At 34.7% G+C, this 27,406-nt stretch overlaps 2 protein-coding genes and 1 pseudogene across 4 annotated transcripts; 1 reads left to right on the top strand and 2 right to left on the bottom strand.

Moving 5' to 3' along the window:
- The first annotated feature begins 5,970 nt into the window (after positions 1–5,970).
- LOC142640728 (protein LATE ELONGATED HYPOCOTYL) lies at positions 5,971–19,183 on the top strand. 2 transcript variants are annotated; one of them, XM_075814952.1, is made up of 8 exons: positions 5,971–6,201; positions 6,559–6,584; positions 6,903–7,041; positions 7,191–7,302; positions 7,548–7,609; positions 16,486–16,710; positions 16,817–18,280; positions 18,403–19,183. In XM_075814952.1, the coding sequence occupies exons 3-8, from the start codon at positions 7,003–7,005 to the stop codon at positions 18,805–18,807; spliced, it is 2,307 nt and encodes a 768-aa protein (XP_075671067.1). In that variant the 5' UTR covers positions 5,971–6,201; positions 6,559–6,584; positions 6,903–7,002; the 3' UTR covers positions 18,808–19,183. The 2 variants fall into 2 exon arrangements, with proteins under 2 accessions (XP_075671067.1, XP_075671066.1); XM_075814951.1 differs by having other exon boundaries at positions 6,894–7,041.
- LOC142641816 (U6atac minor spliceosomal RNA) lies at positions 10,010–10,146 on the bottom strand (annotated as a pseudogene).
- Positions 19,184–19,782: 599 nt separating the features above from the next.
- Positions 19,783–25,931, bottom strand: LOC142640729 (serine/threonine-protein kinase ATG1a). Of its 2 annotated transcripts, none has more exons than XM_075814953.1 (13): positions 25,421–25,931; positions 25,161–25,278; positions 24,775–24,833; positions 24,187–24,251; positions 23,575–23,668; positions 23,417–23,497; positions 23,145–23,256; positions 22,848–22,902; positions 22,531–22,709; positions 22,072–22,433; positions 20,596–20,875; positions 20,427–20,497; positions 19,783–20,357 (listed from the first exon to the last, which is right to left on the bottom strand). In XM_075814953.1, the coding sequence occupies exons 1-13, from the start codon at positions 25,667–25,669 to the stop codon at positions 20,148–20,150; spliced, it is 1,935 nt and encodes a 644-aa protein (XP_075671068.1). In that variant the 5' UTR covers positions 25,670–25,931; the 3' UTR covers positions 19,783–20,147. The 2 variants fall into 2 exon arrangements, with proteins under 2 accessions (XP_075671068.1, XP_075671069.1); XM_075814954.1 differs by having other exon boundaries at positions 22,540–22,709; positions 25,421–25,803.
- Positions 25,932–27,406: the final 1,475 nt, after the last annotated feature.

The raw sequence follows: 27,406 nt of genomic DNA, 5'->3' as shown, positions 1-27,406 counted from the left end.
AAATTGTCTTATAAGATAATTTTTCATTAAATTGAGTGTAGGATTCAATGAGAGGGAATTTATCTTTTTTTTTTTTTTGAGAATATGTGTAAAACATGCATTGAGAGTAGTATGCTATTAAATCTAAGCAGATCTAAATTTCACTGATACATGCATCTCTCACGCTACACCGAAAGTTACAAAATGCCAAGTTGCCAACAACTAAAGTTGTTACTGTGAGAAAAATACACCCTGTCACGAGTGTATATTTCCTCACACTCACAACTAGTGAGACCCACATAGCTGTGAGTGGGAGGAAGTATACACCCGTAACAGGGTATACTTCCTCGTTATTGTGGGCCCATGGCAAATCTTTAATTTTGAAAGGTCAAAGTCAAACAACATATAAATTATTTGTTTATTCCTCTTGATTTTTTATTTTATTTTTAACAAAACCTTTGACTTTCTCTCGATGCTACTTTGTTTGGCTTGATTTGCTAAGAAATTTTATAAATTAAAAATTGCTTGTATTTGCTGCATATGTTTTTAAGTTCGAATTTTGTAAAGATGAGGTGTAAAACTCATATTTTACACCATTTAATAATAAATTGTCACATAGGCTTTGTGCTTAAGACTCAATATATTTTACCACACCTAATAACACTGCATTTGACCTTTACTTAAAACCTAAAATATAATGTTTATTGAGATGTTATCATGTGAAATGTATTTATGTTCTAATAATTTAATGATGCGGCATGTCTTTATTAAAGAGTGTAAACTAAAGGGTTTACACCAATTCCTATATAATTTATTCTCTGTGTATATATGGATTTACATCGTTTTTGGGCGTGGAATTCTCCATCTCAAAGACTGGATAAAAAGAACTAGAATTTTCAAAGAGATTAAACTGTAGGAAGATCTTATATGAGAATTACCAATAAAATAGGGATATTTTGACAATTATTCTTCTTGCTAATCAATCAATTTATATGTATGGGCCTTTTTCTTTGGGTCAAGCTGCTTTTACGGATCTATTTCAATTTGGGGCCTCCTTTTGTTTATTTTTCCTGAGGATCAGAGGCTCAGAGTGGTCAATTGTTAAAGTAATGGACCCGAATTTTCTTTCTGGCCTATAAAGTTGGATTTGGCCCATTCAAGTGGCTTATTTCTCATGCCCAAGCCCACTTAACTTAAAGTTGGCTGGCATGACAATTTCCTAGCCTTTCATTAGTGAGGCGGCCGAAAGAAAAAAGCTCTAAACAAATTGTAACGAGTCATGTCATGTGCACCGTGCGGTCCGTGCCCATGTATGTACTATGTACTGGGCTTAACAAACAAATATTACGTAATAAAAGCAAAAGACCTTCTCCACTATTTTTTTTTTTTTTTTTAAAACCTATCTTTTATAGATTGGAACAGGGAAGGAATGAAGTGGGTTTTTGTTTTAGGGGTGTCTTAAATTGAAAGTTTAAGAAGCTTTTTGTGGGTTTATAAAGTAACACAAATACTAACTAACAAAATAATTTAAAGAAGTTATAAACGTATGGCTCTAGAACATTCATACAAGCATTATTGGTGGGTAGTACTCTGGCACACTTGACACTTGCGTGTGTGAAGATCAAACAATTCTTTTTTATTTTATTAAAATAAGATGAGATGAATTAGACCATAACCCGTGAAAGTTATTTTTGGATACAAAAATAACTGAACTTAAAAGATAATTGTTTTTTTTTTTTTAAAGGTTATGAATTATTCTAAAAAGCCATATTATTTAGAAAATATGTCAATTTAAATGAAGAGACATAACTTTTCATTGTTTATGAATTAAGAACTGGAATCCAAATCAAATATCAAAGATGCAATTTTAGTAAGCAATTCTCTTGGAAGAAAATTTACATTTGTTGTCTGCAATTGGTTACATTTTTATATCCTAGAAGTAAATTACTCTTAATCTGATCACTGACTTTTTATAATGAGGGTAATTAAAACTTTAAAGAAAGTGTTTCTAACACATCTCAAAGTCACATTATATTTTTTATCATTTTCAATATTTTCAACACTAAGTGTGCATTTAGCTCCAGCTTAAAAAACCAGCTTATTTTACTATTCAGCTTATTTTTGTTACTATTTATGGGCCCACTGCACTTTTTAGTAATATTCATGGGTCTCACAGTACTATTCATAGGTTTCACTGTACTATTTCAACTAACTTTTACTTTTATCTATTGTATTTTCAACAAAAAATTTTCAATTTTAGCAAAATAAGCAGATCCCAAACAGACCTTATGATTTTCCGTTGAGCATGCACACAAGCTATCAACCCAAAACAAAGGCATTAGCCATGGAGAGAGTTCTTCTGTATGCAAAATTATGAGAAAATAGATTCCTAAGTGTCAATTGGAAGAATCTTTGGTCCTTGAACTTACCTTATAAATTGCTTGTTTTTATGTGAAAATTTCGATTAAAAAAAGTTCTGCCTGGGTGAAACATATGCACTTCTACCTTCTATATTCTACCAAAGCTGAATGGCTAGGTTTAGACCCTTTTTTTTTTTTTTTATTTGGCTAGGTTTAGACCTGAATCTCATAGTAGATCTTTTCCATTTATGTCAAGGGCAACACCGGCTAGCATCATAGCTACAGAATGTTCATTTGTAGAATGATAAAATTTCAATTTATTAGCAAAATTATATAATTAGTTGGATAAAAAATTATATTTGTCAATTTAGTTTTTATAAAATCATAATTAAAAATGAGTCTTTGATTCGAACAATGTAATATAAATAAATTCTTAGTATAGTTTTACAAAAAAAAGTACAAAATATATATTAATGATATTTACTTTAGATAAAAATAAAATATTTAATTAAATATCACCATCGAGTAAGTTCAACAAAAAAAATGAGTTTGAATATATAATCTAGTTTGAGATGAAATTGAATAAGAGAGAAACTTATCCTTGAAACAAGAGTAAATATTCTTGTGCAAATATTAAACTAAAATAGAGCACGCTAAACCCAAGTGTCATGCGGTGTTCTAGTCCAACATTTGATTATTCACATTGGACTAGGTAAAAACTTAGTCAAATTTAACCCAAAAAAGTATTTTATCTATATTAGTTAACCACTTTTTAGTTTTCACATTAAATTGTGTAAAACTCTTCATTTTTTCTTTATTTTTAAGTAAATATTCTTTTTATTTTTGTTTATTATTTTTTTTTATCTCTACTTATTGACCATACAAACCCAAAGTCACCACCAATAGCTGCTGTCACCGTAACTACCACCCAAACAAACCCTAGAATCCAAAACCATCAATGCCACCCATCGTCACTACCCGTGTAAACCCATAGATTCACCACTACCACCCATGGCCACAATCTATACCAACCCACAAACTTTAAGCAACTTTTGTAACCACCATAGACGATGGTCAAATTCAAAGCAATCCTACATCACCCTCATCTAAAACCCTATTCAACCAAGCCACATCTCAGCTAAACCCCATCTTGAACATAAACAACTATGGCCAATCCACAAAGAAGCCATCAAAAGCCCCATTTTGGTTGAACCATCACCTATGACTTATATTCTTCATCATTGAAACCCCTTCATTGACAAACCCAAATCAAGCCTATATGTCTAATTATTCATGCCTAAAATCACGGTTTCATGGTTTAAAGATGAGTTAGATTAAGAAACTAAGGAGAAGATGAGGGGAGGCCAGTCATAACTAAGCTCAAATAGCTTTAACCATGTGTTAAGTTAGACTGAAAACATGAAATGGAAGGGGCTTTAATCGTTACTCAATGGAAAGAAAAAAGAGATGCTTCAATTGAGAGAGAGAGAGAGAGAGAGAGAGAGAGTTTAGGCTTTAGTGTTATGATAAGTGTCTTCCACCAAAAACAATAGCTCAAAAGTTCATGCATGCAAAGTAACTTCTCCAAAATTAATTGAATGTAAGATTACCTACCAATTACCTCACCTAAATTCTGCAAAAGTGAGAGATTTGCACACGAGGTACAAAAATTTTATGAAGATGAGGGTGAGAGTTAAGAGACAGAGAAGATGAGAAATAGAGAAAACTAAGGGGAGGGAGATGTTAAAAAAAAAAAAAAGAAGAAGCTCATTTTAGTATTTTACTAAACTATAGTGCTAATCAAATTTAGGATCAAGTGATAATCTAATGATAGTGATATTTTATTTTTTGATACCTCCTGTATGTGGTTGGAATTTGGAATTCCACTTCTACTTCCACTCAGGGAGAGCCAAGGGGGGGGTGGAATTAAGCACCCCCCCCCCCCCCCCCACTCCTAAAATATTTCATATATACTACTATTAGAAATTATTTTTAAGTGCTTTACCCTCTTTGATGCAGAAAATAAACACAAATCAAGAAAAAAGCTTCTTGACCATGTTGAAATAAAGGGAAAATGACAAGCTTAACTAATGCCCAATAATAATAATAATAATAATCACACATTTTAGTGTCTTTCCTATGACATTCAATTGATAGTTCTATATTTTACACAAATTTTAATAACTATGAAAAATGAATAAAAAGTTGAACTTTATCTATAGTTTCAAAAACAATCACAAAAAGTCGTGTATACAACTTTGCAAGTAAATTGTTTCACTTTTAATTTTTTTCAAATTAATTTATTTCCTCAATTTATTTTAACTTGTATGACACTTATAGTTATTATTTTATTGTTAATATAGATTTATTTTTTCATTTTTTTATATTAGTTTCTAATTTTGCCCTCTTTAAACTGAAATCTTAACTTTGCCATTACCTTCATTGCCCCTTCTATCTTCCATTCTTCCTAATTCCTATCCCAGAAGATAAAAATAAAATATGACTACAAACTTGATTAAAACTTTAGATCTCAACTTCTGCCAGTTAACGACTGCAGCCAAAATTTTGTAAAATAAAAATAAATTTGTTACTCCAATTTGACTAACCACTATAGTTAGTAATAAATTTGACTATCTACAAAAATACCGACGCCACTTTTGGTTGATTTTTTTTTTTTTAATAGAATATTTTGGGTTGATCTAGATTCTTGAAGTATCAAACTTTGACGTACGATCAATCCTAAAATCCTTTTGAAAAATAGCCACGTAGCGGTTCCCATAGCCGTTCGTTTTATTACGCTTTTTATGGAAGTAAGTTCCAGAACACCACGTACATGAAAAAAAAAAAAAGTCCAAATCTTCTGTCTCACTTTTTCTGCTCTACTATATATTCTATCAATAAAAATTGGATTGAATCTCTAGAGTTAAGTGCTTTCAGTAGAGTTATTAAATCCTAACTCTTTAATGATTTAATGGTTTAGATTCTGCCATTGATTTCATTAATAATATTATTTAAATAATAAAATAATGTTGTAAACAAAACAATTAAGATGATTGTTAATGAAATGCTGACATGGCAAAATCTAGACCATTAAATCATTAAAGAGTGGTTAGGATTTAATGAACTCTACTTGGTAGAGTACCCTAGGAACTCTAGAGGATCTGAATCCATAAAAATTTGATATTACTATTAATTAATAACGGTAGCAGCATTAATAAGTCAATAATGACACGTAGACAGGGGGTCCCACGCGCACAGCTGGAGGCGCTTTTACGGACTTAACCTCAGCCCAGCTGCCCCGAGAAACAAGTTTGTGGACGAGATTTGAAGAATCACTCATCACCAAATAAAATAATAATTAAAATTTTTTTCGAAACAAAAAAGTGCAAGGAGGTGGGCGATAACCGAAATCACCCACTACATTTTCGCCACGTGTCGTCAACTTGTGACTCGCTTGTCTCTGTTTGCCCCTTTCGCTCTTTCACAGCCTCAAATAAAAATCGAAATCCAAAAAATATTTTCTTGTAAAAATTTAATACACAAAAAAAAAAAAAAAATTGTAGTGGCTGAGATTTCTCGCCTCTCTCAAAACTGTTGTGCTTATATTCCTCACCTCAAGCTCTCACTTCTTCTTCCTTCTTCTTCTGATATTCGCTCTCAATTCACTCTTTTCTTTTCTTTTCTCTCTCTGTGGAAATTTTATATGGTTGTTGTTTATTGCGATTTCTGAGATTCCGATCCACCATTGCCGGAAACCATGGGTTCTCCGGTGAGTCCCTCGTGACTCCACTCTCTCCATGCATGATCCGAGTCACCGTCGTTGCCTCCAGATTTCTCTCCTCTACCATGGTTTTCTCGGAAGGTACTTTTTCATTTCCAATCTCTAGGTCTTTTGTTAAACTCTTGCTCTCCGTTTGGTTACCGAGAAAAATATTACAGCAAAGCAAGTGAAAAAAGCAGAACCGAGTTTTTTTTTTTGAAAAGATTTTATGTGGTTTTGGATCGGAATAACTCGCGCCTCAGCTGAGTTAAAGCAGAATCTGAGATTAGGAGCTGTATTTTCTTAGTTTTTTTTTTTCTTACACTTTCTCGGTAGCCAAACAGAGGAAATAGCATAATTGTAAACTGGTAGAGTATGCGTATTGTAGTTCAAGCATGTGTAGAGATTGATGCGTACTGATTAAAGTTTCTCTCTACATTTTTTTCTTGTTTCCTAAAGGATTTGGCGTCTTCAAGTTCGTTTTGGTGAGGATTCTGAATAAGGAAATTTACTTTTAGTTCATTCGGAGAAGCGTCTCTCTCTGTTGCGGTGGATTCTCTAAAAAACCAAAACAAACAAAAACTCTATTTGTGAATGGATTTGAATTTCAATTATTTTTGTAGTATAATAGTACTAAAGAAAAGAAAGAAAAACTTGCTTGTGAATTTGGAATGTGCTAAAAAAACGTGCCGTTAAATACAGAGACGGATCTCTACCGATTTGTTGTCGCCTTTTTTTTTTTTTTGCAGTAGTATCGGCATATCAGCTTTTGTTATTGACAACGGTGGCTTTAGTATTTATAGTAATTGGTGTCCTCGCAAGAAAAGAAGGCGTGTTTTCGCATCAATTTTTGCGCTGTAGTGAGGATTTGAAGCAGCCCTGCTGGCTGCTCCGCGTCCGGTAATGGACACATACTCCTCTGGGGAAGAACTGGTTATTAAGGTGATAATAGTAGATGAATAGAGAGAGGGGGAGAGGATTATGGTTTAAATTTTGTTATTTTGAGCTTTGATTGCTTGCTTACTTGTTGAAAGTTAAATGTTGGGTTTAAGAAGCTAATTATGTGAATTATGAATTTCTGTTAATGGTAGGCTAGAAAACCATATACAATAACTAAGCAACGGGAGAGATGGACGGAGGACGAGCATAATAGGTTTCTAGAAGCCTTGAAGCTCTATGGACGAGCATGGCAGCGGATAGAAGGTTACTCTCTTGTACCTTTAATGTTTATTTGTTTTGTGTGTTAATTTCTTTACATATAGTCAATTGGTTAGTCAGGTAGGGTTCGCAAATTGAACTTTGTGCAATTTATTATACAAATATAGGATGATTGGATTTTAAGATATATCTTGAGCTGAAACCATGAAATTCTATTTTTATGTACTTTTCTCTTAATTGGAGATTCGTTGCGTTTTTCTCGTTTTTGTGTTTTACTTGGTGATGCGCAGAACATATAGGAACAAAGACTGCTGTGCAGATCAGAAGTCATGCACAGAAATTCTTTTCAAAGGTCAATTGCTACCTTCTCACCTTATGCTTGTATGAGATGTATTTTTTTCAATTGCAAACAATATCTTTACTCTTGTTTGCAGTTATGGTTCATTAGTTCTCTCTTAAAAAACTGTTGATAATTTTTATTCCCTTATTATATTCCATTTAGCTCCATCATTGTGTATTACTAGTTTTCTTGGCATTTAACTATATGATAGAATGGTGTTTGAGAGGGGACAAATTTTGTTATGCATATCTACACACATACATACACCCTATGCATTTGGCCTATAATTTTTTTGAGAGCCTCTCTATGTGAAAATACTACTTGTATGTACTTGGTCATAATGAGAAATGAATTTTTCAACAGTTGTAGAGGCTGTACAAGTTCCTTCCCAGACTGCCATTTTTAGGAGGGGAGTGAGATTAAGTCGCTTACTAAATTTCTCCTCAGTACCCTCAGGCTAAAAGCACTTACCACTTTAGATATGTGATATTTAAATGTTAAAAAAAAAATTGAGGTCACTAAGTAACGAGAGAAGCTAGAAAATAAATACTGTATCTGACTTAAAAATTCATTGGTGGAAGAGAAATGATCCATTATGCATTCATGCTTCATTGCAATCTGAAAAGACAGGACAAGAAAATAAATTTTGAATTTGATAGGAAAACAAGTTTTGTAAGCTTCCAAGTTCTTTCAAACAGCTAATATCCAGTGGGCTGAAGTCAACAGTCACAAACAGCTCTTAAAAGCACAAAATATATGGAAATGAGATAAAATTAAATTTAAAAAAAGCCCGAAGTAAAACTAACCCAGACTTACACGAGCTAGACGATATGGGGTGGGGTGGGGTGGAGTGGAGCACTTGCGTATGATATAAATGAGGCCCAAGTTCACACTAGGCCCCATATGCTAAGATATCCAAGGAGATTCACAATGAAGGTCAAAGTGTTTGGAAGTTGGAACACACCTATACCAACAAGAATATCACCAAATTAAGCAGACATTTTGATCATTTGCAGTTTAGTTCACATACTCCTGAAATATCTTACATTTTGATCTATTGCAACGAATAATTGTTAAAATCTCTCTCTCTCTCTCTCTCTCTCTCTCTCACAATAGAGTATTTCCCCATTTTAGTAAAGAAGGTATGATATAATATTTTCCCATTGTAGTGTAAGGGGGGCTGGTTTGGCCAAGCACTGCTTGGCCAAACCAGCCCCCCTTTTTTTATTTAACAGTATAGTTACTCCACTAGAGTAGGAGTAATTTGATTTTTCTAAAGGTCCTATCCAATGCACAAATCTCCCTCTAGAGTCCGAGTAATTTGAATTTTCTAAAAAACTTAATTTACATATGTAAATCATGAATGTTAAATAAAGAACCCATGAATATGATACATAGATAAACAGAATAAAAATTGAAGGAAATAAAATTAGAACATTAGAGAACTCAACCATGACTGGTTTATAATCTAAAATATGATAATAAATCCACACAAATAAAGAAGGTATCTTAACAAGTATTTGTAAGTTTACGAGTCCACTTTGTTTTGCCAAAAAATGGGCAAATGAGTCAAATGACTATACTTTACAAATCCCATTCTTTAAGAAAGTTTTCATGAAATTAATACCCAAAGAAAAATCACTGAGAAAGCTGACACGTGGTTAGATTAGCTACTACTTTTGAGTCATCCATTTAAATCTTCTGGGATGTGAAGGTGCCCCACCATGGCATACTAAGATATAGCTTGCCTTACATGCTCTAAGCTATGGAAAATTTGAAGAATCATAAGCACTGCTGTCGGTGCTGGACAATCTAGTGCTATGCTATTACAGTATTCCATGCTCTCTAATATACCTCGCATAATAGCCAATCTTTACATATGTAGTGTTTATGGTTAGTATGGCTTCTATGTAGAGTAAGTTTGCTTGAAAATTAGAGTGGAATAGATTAAGTGAACTATCAACAGAAAGACTGTTACTTTTCTATTAAGAAATTTGGCATGTACTTCTAGTACTAATAAAAATGGCTTTTTTTCTATTTTTTTTATACAGCAGCAACAATACAACAAAGCCTTAATCCCAAAATTTTGGGTTCTTCTATGGATTCTCAATACATTAGTTAAGATTGGCACACATATTCTTTTCCCCCATTCCATTCTTTCTAAATTCACACTCTCTTTTACTTCCTTAATTGAAATGTCATTTTTTATTACTTCTACTAATGTTATTTTTTATCCTCTTCTACCTTTTTTTGTTCCCTTAAGTTGGATCAACTCACTCCTTTCTTTTACAGATAAAACTAAAAACTAAGTACAAGAAAGAAGAGTCTATAAAAGTTGGAAGGGAATCACTAGATGTGAGTCCCCAAGACCAATACCAATCAAATGAAGTGCCTACGAATGAGTTTAGGAGCTAAAAAGTTGGGTTGTGGTTATAGATCCACTTGGAGAGGTGCAGAGCTTTGACCGGATGTGTAGGTAACAGGTAAGGCCAAAGGCTGTCTTGTCCGTGTTAGGGGAGATGCCAACCATCTCTCCTTTCTATGAACACTCTTTCTCACAGGTGCATCATTCTCCTCTAAACATGATCAAACTATCTCATGCGACTCTCCCTTGTCTTTTCATCATTAGTGGTGTAGGGACACTAAAAATAAGGGCTCAAGCCCACCTAGAACAGTGGTACCTTATCCTTCAAATCAAGCCTAAACAATAGACTTTTTAAGAGAGTGGGTCTCTAACTCAAATGCAATGCAAAAGTAAGTCCAAGTCTAAAACTGTGGAGTCCAAAATAACAAGCACTTGGAACAATAATTGAGGATAATACCCTCTTTGGGCAGGTTCAAGGATCAATCTTTTATAAATAAGTTTAGTTCTTGTTCCTTACAAGGTAATCCTCTGCTCTTCTCACTTGTTTCTTTCTTCTTGAAGATTGTTCATCACCTTTTTCTGGGAGGTTTCCTTCCCTAGCATCTCAGCCCTCCATCTGTATGCTTCAAGTGATCCCTCTGGATACTTATCCCATCAAGACTCGTTTAGAGGTGGTAGAGAGAGTTGTTAGCTGTGATGTTGCTGTTTAGAGGTCATATCTCATTAATGCAACTGATTAGGTTGGTGCAGAGCATTAAATGCGGAGGTTGGAGGTGTCTTCTTCAAGAAGCTTCCTCTTACCACCCTCGCAGGTCTCTTTTCCTCCCTTTGTTGTCCTTTTCTTTGTCCCTAAGCTTCACAAAGGGTGCTAGTCATCCTTTGGCTTTCTCACTCTCCTCGGGTATTCACAGTCCTTTGAGTTTGCCTATCTTTCTTCACTTAGATTGGACAAATTTGTCCTCGGATTGGGCTCCTCAGTCCTCGGCTCCCCCACAAGAGGTTACCCATCTTCAAGTTGATTTCCTCATTTCAAATCTATCTTTTCATTTATTTCTACTTATTCATCGTAGCATGCTCATTTGAGCTACCCTAAATTTTACATTTTTTCATATAGTACAAAGTTATAGGTGTTAATAATTTTGTCAACAAACTAACTGTTTATTTCATAATTTTTTTACAATCGTATGCGCATGTGCACACACACACGCGCATGTGTTTAGTATCATAATCCCAGAAACAGATCTTGCTGTGCTGTCTGCAACCACAAATCATAGATTGAATGAAATGGTCAATGCAAGGTCTATCTGGTTAGCCATGTCTGGCATCTCAGAATGCATGGTGGAAGCAATGGAGTAAAAAGATAGTGACAGAGTATGAGAAATGTATTGATAGGAGAATGGAGAGACTTATACCATGAGAATTTTTAACTCACCTTTTTTAAAATGGTTCCACGAATGAAATGAAATTGCTAAATGGTGTATGGGAGAAGAAGCATAAGCATAAATTTATACACTATAAAAGGTGTAAATCTGGTCAATGATTTATACCTCAAATCATGCTTCCCCTTTTTGTAAAAATAAGGAGGAATAAGGTGGAGGATGAGATTGTGAATGCAAAATTTACTGATAGCATGTATGACTTATTAATAAAAAAAAAGTTAGAAAACTGATATTAGAAATTTAAAAAGTCACATACACCCATTTTATGGGATATAAGTAATAGTTTTAATAATCACTTTAACCTTCTTTCTTTTTTTCTTAAATTTCGAATACTTATAATGTTTTTTTTTTGATAGATACTTTTAATGTTAAGATGTTGTAGTTGTGTTGAAAGAACTATTTTACCACGATTGCAGTTAAGATGCATCAAAAAATAATTTATATAAATATATTAAAGCAGAGGTAGGGAGAAAATTCAGTCCTACACACCCCTAGAAGTGTCCTCTTTTATTTTGGAGATTGTTAATTCCAGAAAATTAATCAAATTAATAGAAATTTTGTTAAAACCAAAGAGTCATTCCAATTTTTATGTTTTAAACCATAGATTTCGTGTCACCCATCAAAATAGATGCTATTGCTATTTTTGCTCTCTCTCTCTCAATGTGTGTTAGTATTTTATTTTTCAACCTCTTAAAAAAATATTTTATATCTTTGAAATTTTTTTCATGTTTCAATTTAAAAAAATATGACCATGGTATATAAAAGCACCAAGTTCTTAGTAATTTATATTTCATATTAAACCTTCATTTATTTTTCTTCTTCTAATTTTGATCACCTTCTTTTTTGTTTATTAGTTTAAAATTTTCTGATTCAAGTTGTAGTAAAAAAAGGTGTAGCTGATCTTATTACTACATAATCAATTTGAACAACTAGACCCAAGTTTAGTTGTGATTGGCTTTTGGTTATACATACATTTTTGTGTGCGTATTCTTATCATGTCATTGACATAAGACTGCTAACTTTAGATATTCTTATCATTTTAATAAGATTACCAAATGCCTTCAATTTGGCATCTTTAAATTATACTGTTAAATAAAAGCTCAACTATTCTTTCAACAGATTCATATCAAAATCACTGACATAGGGCTGTAACTTATAATTTTAAAATGTATGTTTAATACTAATGCAAAGAGTAATTCTTGGTCACATATGAAGGTTCCATCAACTTCATATATTGTGTAGAGACTTTATATTAGCTTAAATTTTGAAGAGATATGGATAAATATTGATTATGAAGTCAATTTTTTATTGTTACTTTCTCCAAATCAAATCTGAAAATTATGTAGGTACTAAAAAAAAAGATTTATTTATCTATATGCTTTTCCAATGAACTCAAGCTCAAATCACACATCTTCCCTTGTAAGAGCAAGGTGGAGGGTGAGGGGTTAAAGACCCACCAAGTGCATGTGTAACTTACCAATAATTTTTTTTTTAAAAATGATTTGTGCAATGCACAAGTTGTACATTAATCTTTTTTTCTTTTTTCTTTTTTAAGTGGTAAGTTACACATGCACTCAACAGGTCTTGAACCCAACAACCTCACCTTCCGCCTAGAACTTATAAGGTAAGGAAGTGTCAGTTGATCTAGAGTAGGTTGGTGCATGAGCTATAAGATAATCTAAAATAAAAGGTGTGCATTAGGTAACACTTCTTTGCAGTTTAATCTTGTATTTTTAGCATTATTGCTAAAAATAATTTCTTAGCTAGTTCTGCATTAGGACCAGTACTAGGCCTCTTGTGTGTATCTTTTTCTTTTTATTAGTAATAAAGATTTATTGATATATAAAAATAAAAAAAAAAAGACACCTAAGTACACAGGGAGTATACAGGGGTGTAACATATCAATTACAAAAATTACATAAATCAAGTAAATCCAAAATTGAAGAAAAAGGTTGGTTTCTCCACAATGAGAACCAGTCCAATAAGGTTTTGAAAAATAGAAGCTTGAGATCAGGCATAGAACACTCATTGTCTTCAAAACACCTACTATTTCTTTCTTTCCAAATACACCACATCAAACAAAGAGAAACAACCATCCATATATCTCTATTACGATGACAACCAAATCGACCTTGCCAACAAACAAGAAGCTCAACAATAGACATTGGCATAACCCAACAAACTCCGAATAAACCAAAAACCATTTCTCACAACTCTAGAGCAACCAGACAATGAAGGAATAGATGGTCAACAGTTTCACTATTACACTTACACATATAATACCGATCCAAAATGCATGCCTTTCTTTTCCTTAAATTGTCAATTGTTAGACATATCTCCAAGTCAACAGTCCATACAAAGAAAGCCACTCTAGAAGGAATCTTTTGCTTCCAAATGCTTTTTCAAGGGAAAAACTGTTCACTATGATCAACTAGAAGATGGTAGTACGCACTAACCATAAACCCCTTAGTCTTACAAGGTAGCCAACATCTCTTATCCTCCCCAATCCCCCTTACAGGAGTGCTATAAATGGTATTTATGAAGCTCTAGAAAGCTACCAATTCCCGATTATGTGCATCCCTACAAAAATGTATATCCCAATGAAGGACTCCATTGGTGTACCTCATTAGATCAACTACACTCGCCTCTTTGTTTCGACAAATCCTATATATTTTAGGATAGCAGTCTACAAGAGAAGATGTTCCACACCATCAATCTAGCCAAAACTACACTTTTGATCCATCTCCAATTTCATACAAAATAAACCGAGATAAAGAAGGCCACCCCTTCTAATATTTTTCCACAAACTAGCTCCATATGGACTAGAGAATGAGCTAGAACACCAACAACCCCAATCACAACCATACTTCACCTCTATCACTTGTCGCCATAGAGCATCTCTTTCTTGCCCAAATCTCCATCACCACTTCCCTAATAAAGCTACATTAAAGGTTCTCAAGTTCCTAATCCCCGAACCACCTGAAGAAAGTGGAGTACAAACCGTAGTCCAATTAACAAGATGAAATTTGGGCTCATCCCCTAGGCCACCCCATAGAAAGTCCCGTTGAAGTCTTGCAATAAGGAAAGAAAATAAGTAGGAAGATTTGAGAGAGTGCTTTTAATCAAAGTGACTCTACCTCCCTTGGATAAATATAATTTTTTCCAACTTGCTAATTTTCTTTCCATCTTCTCCAGAATTGGATTCCAAATTGTCTTGTCCTTGAATTTTGCCTCCAACGGAAGACCCAAATATTTCATTGGAAGAGACCCTTGCTTACAGCCTAAGACAGCCACCAAAAGTTCAATGTTATGAACTGCCCCCAAAGCCACCAGTTCAGACATCTGTGGCTGTGGGGGCAGGCATGCTCTTGTGCATTCACATATAATGGATGTGGACCCTTGTTCCCACATGAAAATGCAAATTAGCAAGGGCAGGAGGCTTATTTAAGAATTGCATCTATCATTCTTTTTTCTATGTAAATGGAAGCCTACTTTCTTTAACCCAGTCTTTTGTCCAATCATAATTCAATGAAAGAGTTTAAAACTTGAATCCCCCTTTCCCTCTGTATTATCTTTCTCATATTCTGTTCGGTTTCTAGTTCTAGGGTCTTGATGATTATTAAAAGGAAAAGATATTCTTAAATCAACTTTAATCAAAATCATCTAGGGAACGTAACTCTATAGTTTTTGAATATAATCATAGACATTGCATGTTAAGGAAAACGAGACCAAATTTAATCTTCTACAAGTTAGTGGTTCAATATTGAACCAAATATTGGTTCAATATTTGGGATGTTCAACCAAATGGTTCTGCTTATTGTAATGGAACATCCTTTGACTTGTATTTTCTCTCTCCTTTTTTCAAGTAAATTTATTGAGAAAGAAAAGGGAGAGTCATGTTAAGAGAAAGAAAAGGGAGTCACGTTAGCTTGAAGTAAACATGATACCTTTGTGCATTCACTTATAATGGAAGTTGGTCCTTGTTCCCCCATGAAAATGCAAATTAGCAAGGGCAGGGTGCGTAGTTAGGGAGACTGCTGTTTGTTTTGAAATCATATCATAGACAAAAGTATATGTTTAATGAGGATACCATCCATTTAGATGATCTAGGATAATTCTATTCACTCTGGATGCTTCATGTTAACTATACCACCTGAGCACAAGTAATTAATTGAATATTTGATTGGGTTTAAGATTGAATGAAATAGAAAGTGTAATGCAAGTAAACATAACAAAATATACATAAGTTGTTTCACATCAAAGTTTTTTAATGGGTTTGCAATTCAAAGGTCAATTCTAAGGAATCCATGATTCAGTTCATAAACTCCAATTTCATCTTATTCAGCCAAAAAAAAAAAAAAAAACTTTATTTTATCTTGAGAGCAGATCAAAAAATCAGAGGGAAGAACAGATATGGTAATATGTCTTATTGAATTAAGGAGAGATGTGTGTTACCTTCCTTAAAATCATTGAAGCTGTCACATGTTATAATTTCTATCTCATTCATGAGTGAAGTTTATACATTGTAAAGATTCTGTGATAGGATATAGAATAGAGTAGTTCTATTATAAGTACTTGCAACCAAGCATATATAAGAATATCTGATCTGAACATCTCTTGCAATAAATAATGTGGGCCACCATGCTTCCCCCACCCCCACCCCCACCCACACCCCCACCCCCCTCCACCCTTCTCTCTCTCTTCTAGAGTTCTACCGTTAGGCACCCTTTCTCTCCATTTCAACAGTTCTAGACCATGCCACAAGGTGAATGTTTTATTGTATTCCCTTGATTAAAAAGGCCTCTTAGCACTGTTATTCTTGCATTGCTGTTAGGTAGTTCTTTCCAAAGCTAAAGAATCTGCATTTTCGTTGTTTGGGTACTTAGGCTTTCAGGCAATGAATATTTTTTAATACACAGTATTTGAGCTATTCAAAAAGCATTTGAGTTATTCCATAAATTACCTTTAAAATTATACTGCTGCTTTTAGTGTTTTTGAATGCTATTTATACTGAAATGTTGTCTCTTGCAGAGAATATAAGTATACAACTCTGTTGGTTTTGCTAACAGAATTTTCACTTTCAGTTGGAGAAGGAGGCTCTTGTTAAAGGTGTTCCAATAGGCCAAGCTCTTGACATAGATATTCCACCTCCACGCCCTAAAAGGAAACCAAGCAATCCTTATCCTCGAAAGACAAGCATCGGCGTTCCCACATCACAGGTGGGGACGAAGGATGGAAAACTTTTCACATCAGCTTCTTCTTCGGATTGCAAACAAGCACTGGACTTGGAGAAAGAACCACTTCCTGAGGTTGATATCTCATTTTTGTTCAATAAAATTCATTTGCTGTTCTTGTTTCCTCACCTTTTTTTTTTCCAAGTAAGAATGTCACTCATGCCTTCTAATTTTTTATCAGAAACCTAATGGAGATGAGAAACCAGAAAATGCAAAAGATAATCTGGATGACAATTGCTCAGAAGTCTTTACCCTTCACCAAGAAGTTCATTGTTCTTCTGTTTCTTCAGCAAACAGGAGTTCTGTACCGACTCCCGTTGCTCTCAGAAATTTAAACACGTTAAGGGAGTTTGTCCCTTCAATGAAAAGGTCAATAACCCAAGATGAAACAAATGAATCTTATGTCACTATTGAACTTAAAGGAAATCAGAAGTTGGAGAAAGCTGATGCCAAACAGACAATTCAAGATACTGGCACAAGTAATGGCTCAAAGTTGGGGAATCATAATGTTCTACATGAGAAGCCAATTCAAGGTGACAAGACACAGGATTTAAATTGTGCTTTGCCAATGGATGAGATGCAAGCCACTCAGAACTACCCAAGGCATGTCCCTGTGCAAGTTGTAGATGGAAGCTTAGGAACATGTACTCAAACTCCTTCCTCAGATATGTCATTCCAGGACTCCATATTTCACCCAATGGGAGAGGTTCACAGACACCATAATCCCTTTACAAATCCAGCAGCATCTGCTACCACTGAACATCAAAATAATGTTCCCAGATCTGTTAATCAATCATTTCCGGCTTTCCATCCTCCCTTTACCCCAATTCGCCATAACCAGGACGACTACCAATCATTTCTCCACATGTCCTCCACATTTTCAAGCCTTATTGTCTCTACTTTGATGCAAAATCCTGCAGCCCATGCTGCAGCAAGTTTTGCAGCTACAGTTTGGCCCTATGCAAATGTGGAGGCTTCTGCAGATTCTCCTGCAAGCACGCAAGGGGTTTTTCCACCGAGGCAAATGGGCTCTACTCCAAGTATGGCAGCTATTGCTGCTGCTACTGTAGCTGCTGCAACTGCATGGTGGGCAGCCCACGGACTGGTTCCCTTATGTGCTCCTCTTCCTACTGCTTTTACCTGCAATCCTGCATCTACAGCTGCAGTTCCACCAACAGATTCTGGCCAAGCCCCTGCAGCCAAGACAGAGGGAGAAGTGAATACTCTTCAAACTCCTCCCTTGCAACAACTCGACCCAGAATATTCAGAAGCTGTTCAAGCTCAGCATTCAGACTCAAAATTGCCAATTCCGTCATCATCAGACTCTGAGGAGAGTGGAGGTGCAAAGCTAAACTCTGGGCCAAAAGCTACTGATCATGAGAATGCTGTAACAGCTACTGAGCTCCATGATTCAAACAAAACAAAAGGCAGAAAACAGGTTGACCGTTCCTCATGTGGTTCCAACACAGCTTCTAGCAGTGACAGAGAGACAGATGCATTAGAGAAGCAGGAGATGGGGAAGGAAGAGCCGAAAGAACCTGATGCAAACCATTCAGCTGCTGATACTAGTAATCGTCGTTGTTGTAGTAGTAGTAGTAGAAGTTTCAGCTACATGAATGATTCCTGGAAGTCAGTCTCTGAAGAGGTAATAGGACAATCTTGTCAATTAATGAATTTTTTACTACATTAATACCTAAAAGATTTTGAATTCTCTTTTTTGTATACCTTCTGCATTCATTGCTGCTCTGCATGATGTTTCTTTTTCAGGGCCGGCTGGCCTTTCAAGCACTGTTCTCTAGAGAGGTACTGCCTCAAAGTTTTTCACCTCCACATGATCTGAAGAACATGGGGAATCAAAAGGACAATACCACAGACGATAAGCAAAATGCAAATGAGAATGATGGAAATGCATCACTGTTAGACCTCAACAGTCAAAAATCTGGGTCTTGTTCTGTCCAACAAGGAATCTTAAACTTTGAACCCAACAACAATGGGGAGGGGCTGCTGACAATAGGGCTTGCATATGGAAAGCTTAAGGCTCGTCGAACGGGATTTAAGCCATACAAAAGGTGTTCAGTAGAGGCCAAGGAGAATAGGGTGGCAAATGCTAGTGGCCAAGGTGAAGAGAAGGGTCCAAAGAGGATACGCTTGGAAGGGGAGGCTTCAATTTGAGATTTGATATTGCATTCAATCAAAGGAAACCTTTGTTGTGCATATCTTATTTTCCCCGTAACTATGTTCTAATCTCTTTCATTTCAAGTCCATCTCACGAAACTTGTCGTGCATGTGTGTGTACTATATTATGTCTACATTTGCTCATATACTATGTTGAACCCCAGGCAACTGCACTAGAAGACTTTCCTAAATAGACTTAGATAAGAATCGGTAAATTATCGAATAAACCTTGATCTGGCTACCTTCCTGTAAAGGTATGTCTTAAACAATTATTTTTTTCTGTTGTCTCATCAAGTGAACCAAAGGCTGTTGGTTCTGGTAAATATATTGAATGAGAGGTGCTTGTGTCCAATGGCCTCAGGAATTTCGCTGATGTGAAGAGAATCATGAGAAGCTTTGGCATCAATTGGCCCAACTTTATCTTTCCTTTGTATGATGTTTTGAGATGCACGTGCACCATTAGCGTAAGCAATACCCCACTTATGATAAGATGAGGATGGTGAATGGTGATGACAAACAAGAAGATTTTTCTTGCTGCCGAGTCAAAATTAGATAATAACTATCACTTGAATGATTGCAAGTACTGCGGAGAATTTGAGAGAGGGAGAGAGATCAGCTCAACGTGTTTGGGCTTAACATAAATGTACGAGAATAATTGCAAGCATTTATTATTGTTTCCACAAAGCACCTGAATGGAAGATGGATAAATTCAACAGATGTAGTCCTAGTATAAAAATACAGTAACTTATTTTTTGCTGAATATAAAAATTCAGCACCTGCTATTTAAAGGTTGAGAGCCATGTTTATAACAATGTCAACTGCTATCTACAACCAAACATTTGCATTCTTATGCTACGCAAGCTTGGGTAAATTTGCAATCAGACTGGGAAAATATTGTTAATATAGCCTAAACCACCCAGCAGCCCATTTGTGACCTCTGATGTCTTTCAAGTATGCATACGCACTTGCTTAAAAAATCCAAACTGTACAAGTTTCTTTTACTATTAATATTTACAAAGTTGTCTGGACAAAGAATAAACAAATTATTTACATAAGTTCAGGAAATGAAGGCCAATTTCTCATTATAGATGGCCAGCAATCAGTTATATACTTCCATGTACATTAGACACCTGTCAGATATTTTCATCATCAAGTCATCACTAGAGAATAGTTAACGTATAATCCGTGTCATCACCAAAGTTTAAAAATTTGTTCATTGCATCTGATAACAATTTCGGACACCTACTTCAGTAATCAGCAACACATTAAAGCTGGTGTTCTAATGAGTGCTGTTCACTACAGTAGTATATACTTGGCTAGAGAGTCCAGTAGGTTGCTTAGGAGGAAGGCCGTGACATCAGGAACTGAGTCTGACGGGACTGCAAGTTGACAATGTATTGCTGGATCCGCTTCTTATCATCAGCAGTTAATGAAAAAGGTGGTCTCAATGGCAGGGATGTTGCTTCTTCCACAATAAACGAAAGCAGAAGCATTGCTTTGGAGTACGATGCTGCTGCACTACCCTTGTTCTGTAAATATTCATCTACCTGGAACCAGGGCAAAGACTTAGAAGGTTTAAGATGAGAGGATACAGAAACAGAAGGAAGTATACTTACAGCACCACTTTTCCCAACAGTAAGTGCTTTTTGGAATATGATTTCCATCGCATCTGGCATCTCAGCAGCACCTGCAATATGCATTTGATACACTTGAATAAATTGCAAAGCAAGTTTTGTAATTGTCAAAAAGAAGGCATTTGTATAGAGCATTAAAAGGCAGCCTAACCATTCATATCTCTGATATGATAGGACAACTTTTCCGCACGATCAAATGCAACAATAAACCCTTGTTCTGCCCACAAGGAGACAGATGAAGGCCTGCTAAAATCTATGTGTTCCTCCGCACCTATTCTAGAAGTTATGGATTCATTGGTGGAACTACTTTCAGGTAATTCACCTTCTGAAGCGGAAGCCAGCCAAGAGCTGCAGATTTCAATAGCTTTATTCCATACAGCCAAAACAATTAGCTCAACTGAAAATGATTCTAGAAAATGTCCTGCATTATACTGCACGCAGTAGCAATTACCAGTCAGTTATAAAAGATCAGAAGGCATTCAAAAGCTCAAGAAGAAAGACAAACCCTATGCAATCACACTCTCAAAGCTTAACAAAGCTGCTGGAATTTTATCAAACTTAATCTATCTATAAATTTGATTCACTTACATAAGGCCTATAAATAGGGCTATTGGCAATCCTTGTGTTAGAAAGACTAGCACCTTTAAGAAACAAAAGAAAAGTAATTAACACTATGTTTGGATCGGAGGAGAGGAGAGTAGCATTATCCTTAATGTTTCTCTAAAGGGGCAGGTAAAGGATTTGAGGGGGTTTGAAGGGTTACCTTAACCATCCAAACCCTTATTTTTAATTCCAACAAATTGGGGAATGTGGAGGCAAAGGGATTCTAGTTTAATGATTTTTTTTATGTACTTCCAATTTTGCCCGTAATAAATATTAAGCATAGCGTACAATAAAAGAAGGGTATACTTGTCCATTTTTTTATATTATCTTTTCTTCTCCTTTCCATCATACAACCAAAAAAAGGGAATGGGTTTCTACTCCTCTGCTCCCTTTTAATTTTTAAAACATCCAAACAAGAGGGAGGGATATCTACTCTACTGTCTACTCCTTTCCTCTCTTCTCCCTCCTCCTCTTATCCTCTCCTCTCCAAAGTATAGGTTGTTACTAAATAACATCCCATTGACATGAAATTTAGTGTATATATTATGCATATATATAACACATAATCCTACTTATCAAAAGTATATATATATATATATATATATATATATATATATATATATATAACACATTATCCATTTGTGGGATTGTCAAAAATATGAATTTAATAAATAATACTATTAGTTTAACCCTTTGTAGTGTTACACCACTATAAATTGTCACTGGATTGATATTTTGCCAACCCCAATGCTGAATCAGCCACACACTTGTCTTGGATGTCAAATTTCACATCAATCAAATGTCATTTGCTATCAAATCTATATCTCATATATCTAGTAGATTTTCAAAATAGAAGAAAACTGTACTCTATAAATATCCGAGATGAGATATCAATATTGATCAAATGAAAGATTATTGAATGGTGTATATTGTAAAGAATTTACACTACGTATGTATGTATGTATCAGATTCAATTATGAGCACAATATCCAATTATCTACTAAAGCCAAGAGCATTAAATAACCTTTTCTTGCGATAGTTCTGCAAGAGCCTGAACATACTGACGTAACAAGAGAAGTCTAGTCGAAGGATGCAATATGGTTAGTCCTTGAACTCCCCTTAATATAGATGATGCACTTGATGTCACTAAGAGATCTGGTCCATGGCTTTGTGCCGCACCAACAGAACTACCAGTCAGCTCCATTGTTTGCATTGCATCAGCTATATCCTCGTCACTCTTCCTTGAAGGGCATGGAGAAACTCTGGTCGTGGATTTATCTTGCAGGGAAGACTCGAGATAATAAGAGAAAGCCTCCACTGAAGCAAAATGAGCGTTGACATTGACAATGACATAATCTTTCTCAATAGGCTCCATTGAATCAGAAACTGGATAGACAAGACCAAAAAAGAAAAAAGCAATTTCAAATATAGCATGAGCATATATGGAAACATACTAAACAGAGAAACAGCTGATCAGACGAACATGCATCACCATCAACACTCTTAGTTACAGATGTAGTTAATGCTTGATTTCTGCTGGATGAATTCAAAGGATGCCCAGAGTGTAATTGCAATCTCTCATCAGAAGCAGTATAACTGCACTGCCCGACCATTGGTTTCATCATTGGAAGTACAGAAGAGTGCTCAGCCTCCACTATTGGCCTAAATATTACAAGATAAGATTACAACTACCTTAACCCCGAAAGAATCAAAATATTATGGATATCCAGCCAATATGAAAAGGAATTTGCCCAACGTAATGCATTATAATTTATAAATATTGGAAACTTGAATGCAAACCTGGGCCCCCCTAGGAAATTATGATTGAAGAACTCTGTGAAGGTTAATCGCTGAACTGCAAATTGAATTTCAAATAAACAAGGAGGTTTTTAGACAAGCTAAACTAACAAACTCTAGAGATTTATAAATAACTAGTAGTGGAATTTTTTTTTAATGGTGGAACATAATATTAATTTCTTATTGTTGTGCACTAATTGAAAAATTGAAATAAAAGTGCAAACGAACCCTCCCCATCCCCCCCCCCCCCTCAAAAAGAAGAAGATAAGATATACCAAAGTGAATACCACAGCACAGTACCTGGGTCTTGACGTAGAAGGCTTCTGCAAAGATCCACACAATCTGGATGCAGTTCCTCTAAAGCACCTTGCGGAAACTGCAGCTCGGTCGATGTTAAGATGTTCTGAAAAAGCTGTATATAGCGACTAATCAGGAAAGATACAAAACAATTCTGAAAGGAAAAAAAATTATATATATATTGGTAGCCCTCTTAGAAAATCTTACATTCTTTCAATATTAATTAATATTTTATAATCTTTAATATATAAATTATCAATTATTTTTCAAAAAACCTGCAATTGACTATTGCCATCAAATGGTGGCTTCCCAGTCACCAGCTGGAACAATATCGCCCCAACACTCCATAAGTCAGCCTGCAGGCAGATAACAATAAGAAAAGATAACATTAGAATGGCACACATATTTTCGAGAACAATGATGGATCACTCACCTTTGCATCATACTTCTGGTTTCGAATAATCTCTGGAGCCATGTACAATGGTGAACCACATAGGGTGTCAGCCAAGCCTTGGGGTGTCAGGGACCTGGCAAGCAAGTCAAGGAAAAAAGCAAGTGTAAATGATAATTTGAAATATTTGACACTCTTTTTTGTTCTAATTTTAGTTTGATAAAAGTGACAAAGTTTTCAATGTTTTCCTGTCTAGTTCCAACTCAATCTGCTTGAGTAATGTCTCTATCAACTGGAGTTGTCTACAGACTGGGGGTGTCTAAAATTGAAAAGCTTAGTTAATACAAGATTGTTTGTTACTCAGTAGTATTTAACAATTTTACAATTTACAAAAACTCCAAGTTACAGAGGAAAAAGTTTATGAAAATTTTGGGAATGCAAATTCTGATTACAAACAGAATAATCTTTCATACAGTATGATCATGTCTAATGCTCAAAAATGACCCAAGGGTGTGGCCAACAACTTAAGATTTTAACAAAATATATGACCTTAGATAGGGATAAGTGTTTGTTGACATGTTCATGTAATGATGTCCTTTCCATCCCAAGAAATTGCCAAAATTCTTGGAGTTAAATAGACTCAGAACAGTTTACCTTGCAAAACCAAAATCTCCAATCTTCAAAAGTGGAGTCACTTCCCCCGTTGTTAAGAGCAAATTCTACAAATTTGAGAAGGATCAATCAGGAAGACTTGAGCCAAACACAAAATATGTCCAATCTTTTATCAAAATCTAGTTATAGAAGTTATACCTATACCATCTGATTACGGGCACCACAATGATTTACAAATTTGTCCCTCATGAGATATTAAATACCAATTGATTATTAAGTTCACTTCATTCAAAGATCCCCCTTCACTTTCAAATAACTAAATGCACAAACACCCAAAAAAAGAGAGGATAATATAGTGGAAAGGAGAACAGGTACTCCTCTAGTAGTAGTTAACCATAAAACAGAAGCCATGCATGTGCAAAAACTTTGTCCTAAACAAAAGCGCACGAGAGTCCCACAAATTAATTACGATATGAATCATCAGCATAGCATTCTAATTTCTGACAAACATACATGTCCAGTACAAAGGCACTCATGGTTACATGGTCTACATATGACTTCAAAGTATAACATCATATCAATCATCTGAGCTGATCTTCAAAATTCCAGTTTGAGGAGAAGCATAAATACCTGAGGTTTCAAATCTCTGTGAATGAGGTGTTTTTCTTGAAGCACCTGCAATCCTGCCGCTGCAGAAGAAGACAAACAAAATTGAACAATTAAAAGTCCAAACTTCTTCTATTTTGTAAACACATTCAACAAAGGTAAACATGGGAAGTAACAACTAACATGTAGGCTATTAAAAATTGACACTTCTAAAAATACCCCACGAGCTTAATCATTAAAGACATTAATTTGATTACGTTTTTTACACAGACTAAAATCGTTAACTTTATGTATCTCTAAGGTCATGCACATACCCAATCGCCTAAACATTTAAAAAAAAAGAAAAAAAAACATGAACTTGATTGTAATTCAAGAGCCAAAAAAGTAAATGCAAGGGTGATCATAAATACCCAATTGCCTCATAAAATGTCTAGCGATGGCCTCGGAAACTTTGCCATGTTTATTAATATAAGCCGCAAGGTCACCACCATCACAATACTCCAAAACAAGGTAAATTCTATCCTTAGTCTGCAAAAACCAAAAACCCCCAAAAAAAAAAACCAACATTGAAATACAACTATAAACATCATGAGTAAAAAACACTACATCATCTATAAAACGCCAAAAGAGAAGCTTGAAAAGAACACAATGGGTCGTATCATATTAAAACCTCGATGGCCTCAAAAAGTCGAATGATGTTTGGGTGATCGATTGTGCTGAGAATGGAAATCTCTTTGAGCAAATTCTCACTGACTTTTGGGCTAAGCTGTTTCTTGTCAATCTCTTTGACAGCGACTTCAACGCCTGAGTGGCGATGCTTGGACTTCCACACCACGGCGAATGAACCCGACCCGATTCTCGGACCCAGTATGTAGTCCCCCACCAAGCGAGGCTGGTGGCTCGGGTCACGAAGATCCATAGCAAAATCCAGTTTTTTTGACCAACTGGGTCTCCCCCAATTTTTCTTAGATAGTAACCATGATGGTGTGTGTGTGTTTTGTTAATTGGGGTATCATTGAATTTTGAGAGGCTTTGGATACCATGTTGGATTCTTTAATGATAATGTCTTTGTGTGTGGAAACGACGCCGATGTTGTTTTGAAGTTGAGGCAGCAGGAACAGTAGTTCACTGATTCACTCTCTTTTTTCTTTGGAGAGAGAGAGATTGGGAGAAAGTGTTTCGGTATCTCTTAGTGGGTGTGTTGCCTTATCTATCATCAGCAAACTCCCTTTTTTTTTTTTTGGGGAGTTTCTCTATGTTTAAAGAAGACTATTGGATTAAAAAAATAGTTTCTTTTTCTTTACGTTAATGACCTATGTTGAGTGGATAATTAGATATTTTATTATTCCATCATGGTCTCTTTTTTCGTAGATGTCTTTTTTTCCCCCCTTTTTTCTAGATAAAGAGTTTATAGAATTTTATTAATTAAAGTAATTAACTTGGAATACACGTATGTTTGTTGAGAAAAATGGCTAAATACCTTTTATTTTTTAAGTAGCAAAACAGTCATTTTTTTAAAGTATTTAGCAAAATACCCATGTTTTGGGAACTTGATATTGCTGATATCGAAATCTTGATATAGTGCATATTTTGTTACTTTTTTTTTTTTTTTTTTTTAAATTTAACAGAAATATTTTGCTAGATACTTTGAAAAAAAAAATGGTTGTTTAGCTAAATAGTCTAAAAACAAAGAGTAAGTAACCATTTTTTTCATATTTGTTTTGTTTGTGTCCAACTTATTCGGTTAGTTTTTAGTTTTTTTTTTTAAAGCGGTTAATTTGCCTTCTTTTAAAAGGTAATGGTCGTGAAGGAAGAATATGAATATCTAGCTAGAAATGATCCAATTGAGAGGTCCATGTTCGCCTCTTCAATGAAATTGTCTTTGGCCAATAAAAGAGAGAATATAAACTTCTGTTGTCGCAGTTGATCTTCTAAACACAGAAACAATAGCTTGACAAATTGTTTGATAATTATTGAATTTTCCAAATGCCACGAAAACGCAGAAAAATACATGTCTCATTTCTTCGGAATTTCAATTTTGTGTTCATCATCGAAATAACTGCTTTCAAACATAGTAGAGCAACAAAATGAACTACATGAGCATTTAATCCCACATACTGCTCTCTTTTTTAAGTTTGGGACATCTATGATTATATGATCTAGATTTTAATCAATAATCATATTTAAATTTACTAAAAAATTAACAATATAATTAAAATTGAATATAAAATAAATAGTAAAATAAAGACTAATGCAAATTATGTGAGATCAAGCTTTTATAAAAAAAAATTATAATTGATTATAAATAATTTAAAAGATAAGTAACGAACATCATTTTAAAACTCTTAATCTTTTAATAGTTGAATTTTAATTGAATTATTGTTTATTTTTTAAAAATAGCAATAAAGAGAATTGTGTTAACAATTTTAAAAAACTATGATTATAATTTTTAGTGTGCTTCTAAGAGACACATGGTAAAATTATGTTGTACAACTTGGTAGATTAAATACAACCTACAGGACACGACATTTATAATTAAAGCAAAAGGCATGGTAGATTAAGAAAATAATATAAAATAAAAAATGAACTTAGCTTTAATTTTAGAAATTATTGGCAGTAAGATTTTAATTAGAGTTATTCTAATAAAAAAGTAATT

Source organism: Castanea sativa, chromosome 6 (assembly GCF_040712315.1).
Source record: "Castanea sativa cultivar Marrone di Chiusa Pesio chromosome 6, ASM4071231v1".
Classification (NCBI taxonomy): domain Eukaryota; kingdom Viridiplantae; phylum Streptophyta; class Magnoliopsida; order Fagales; family Fagaceae; genus Castanea; species Castanea sativa.
Note: the sequence above shows the minus strand (reverse complement) of the source record. Positions and strands in the feature narration are given on the sequence as shown.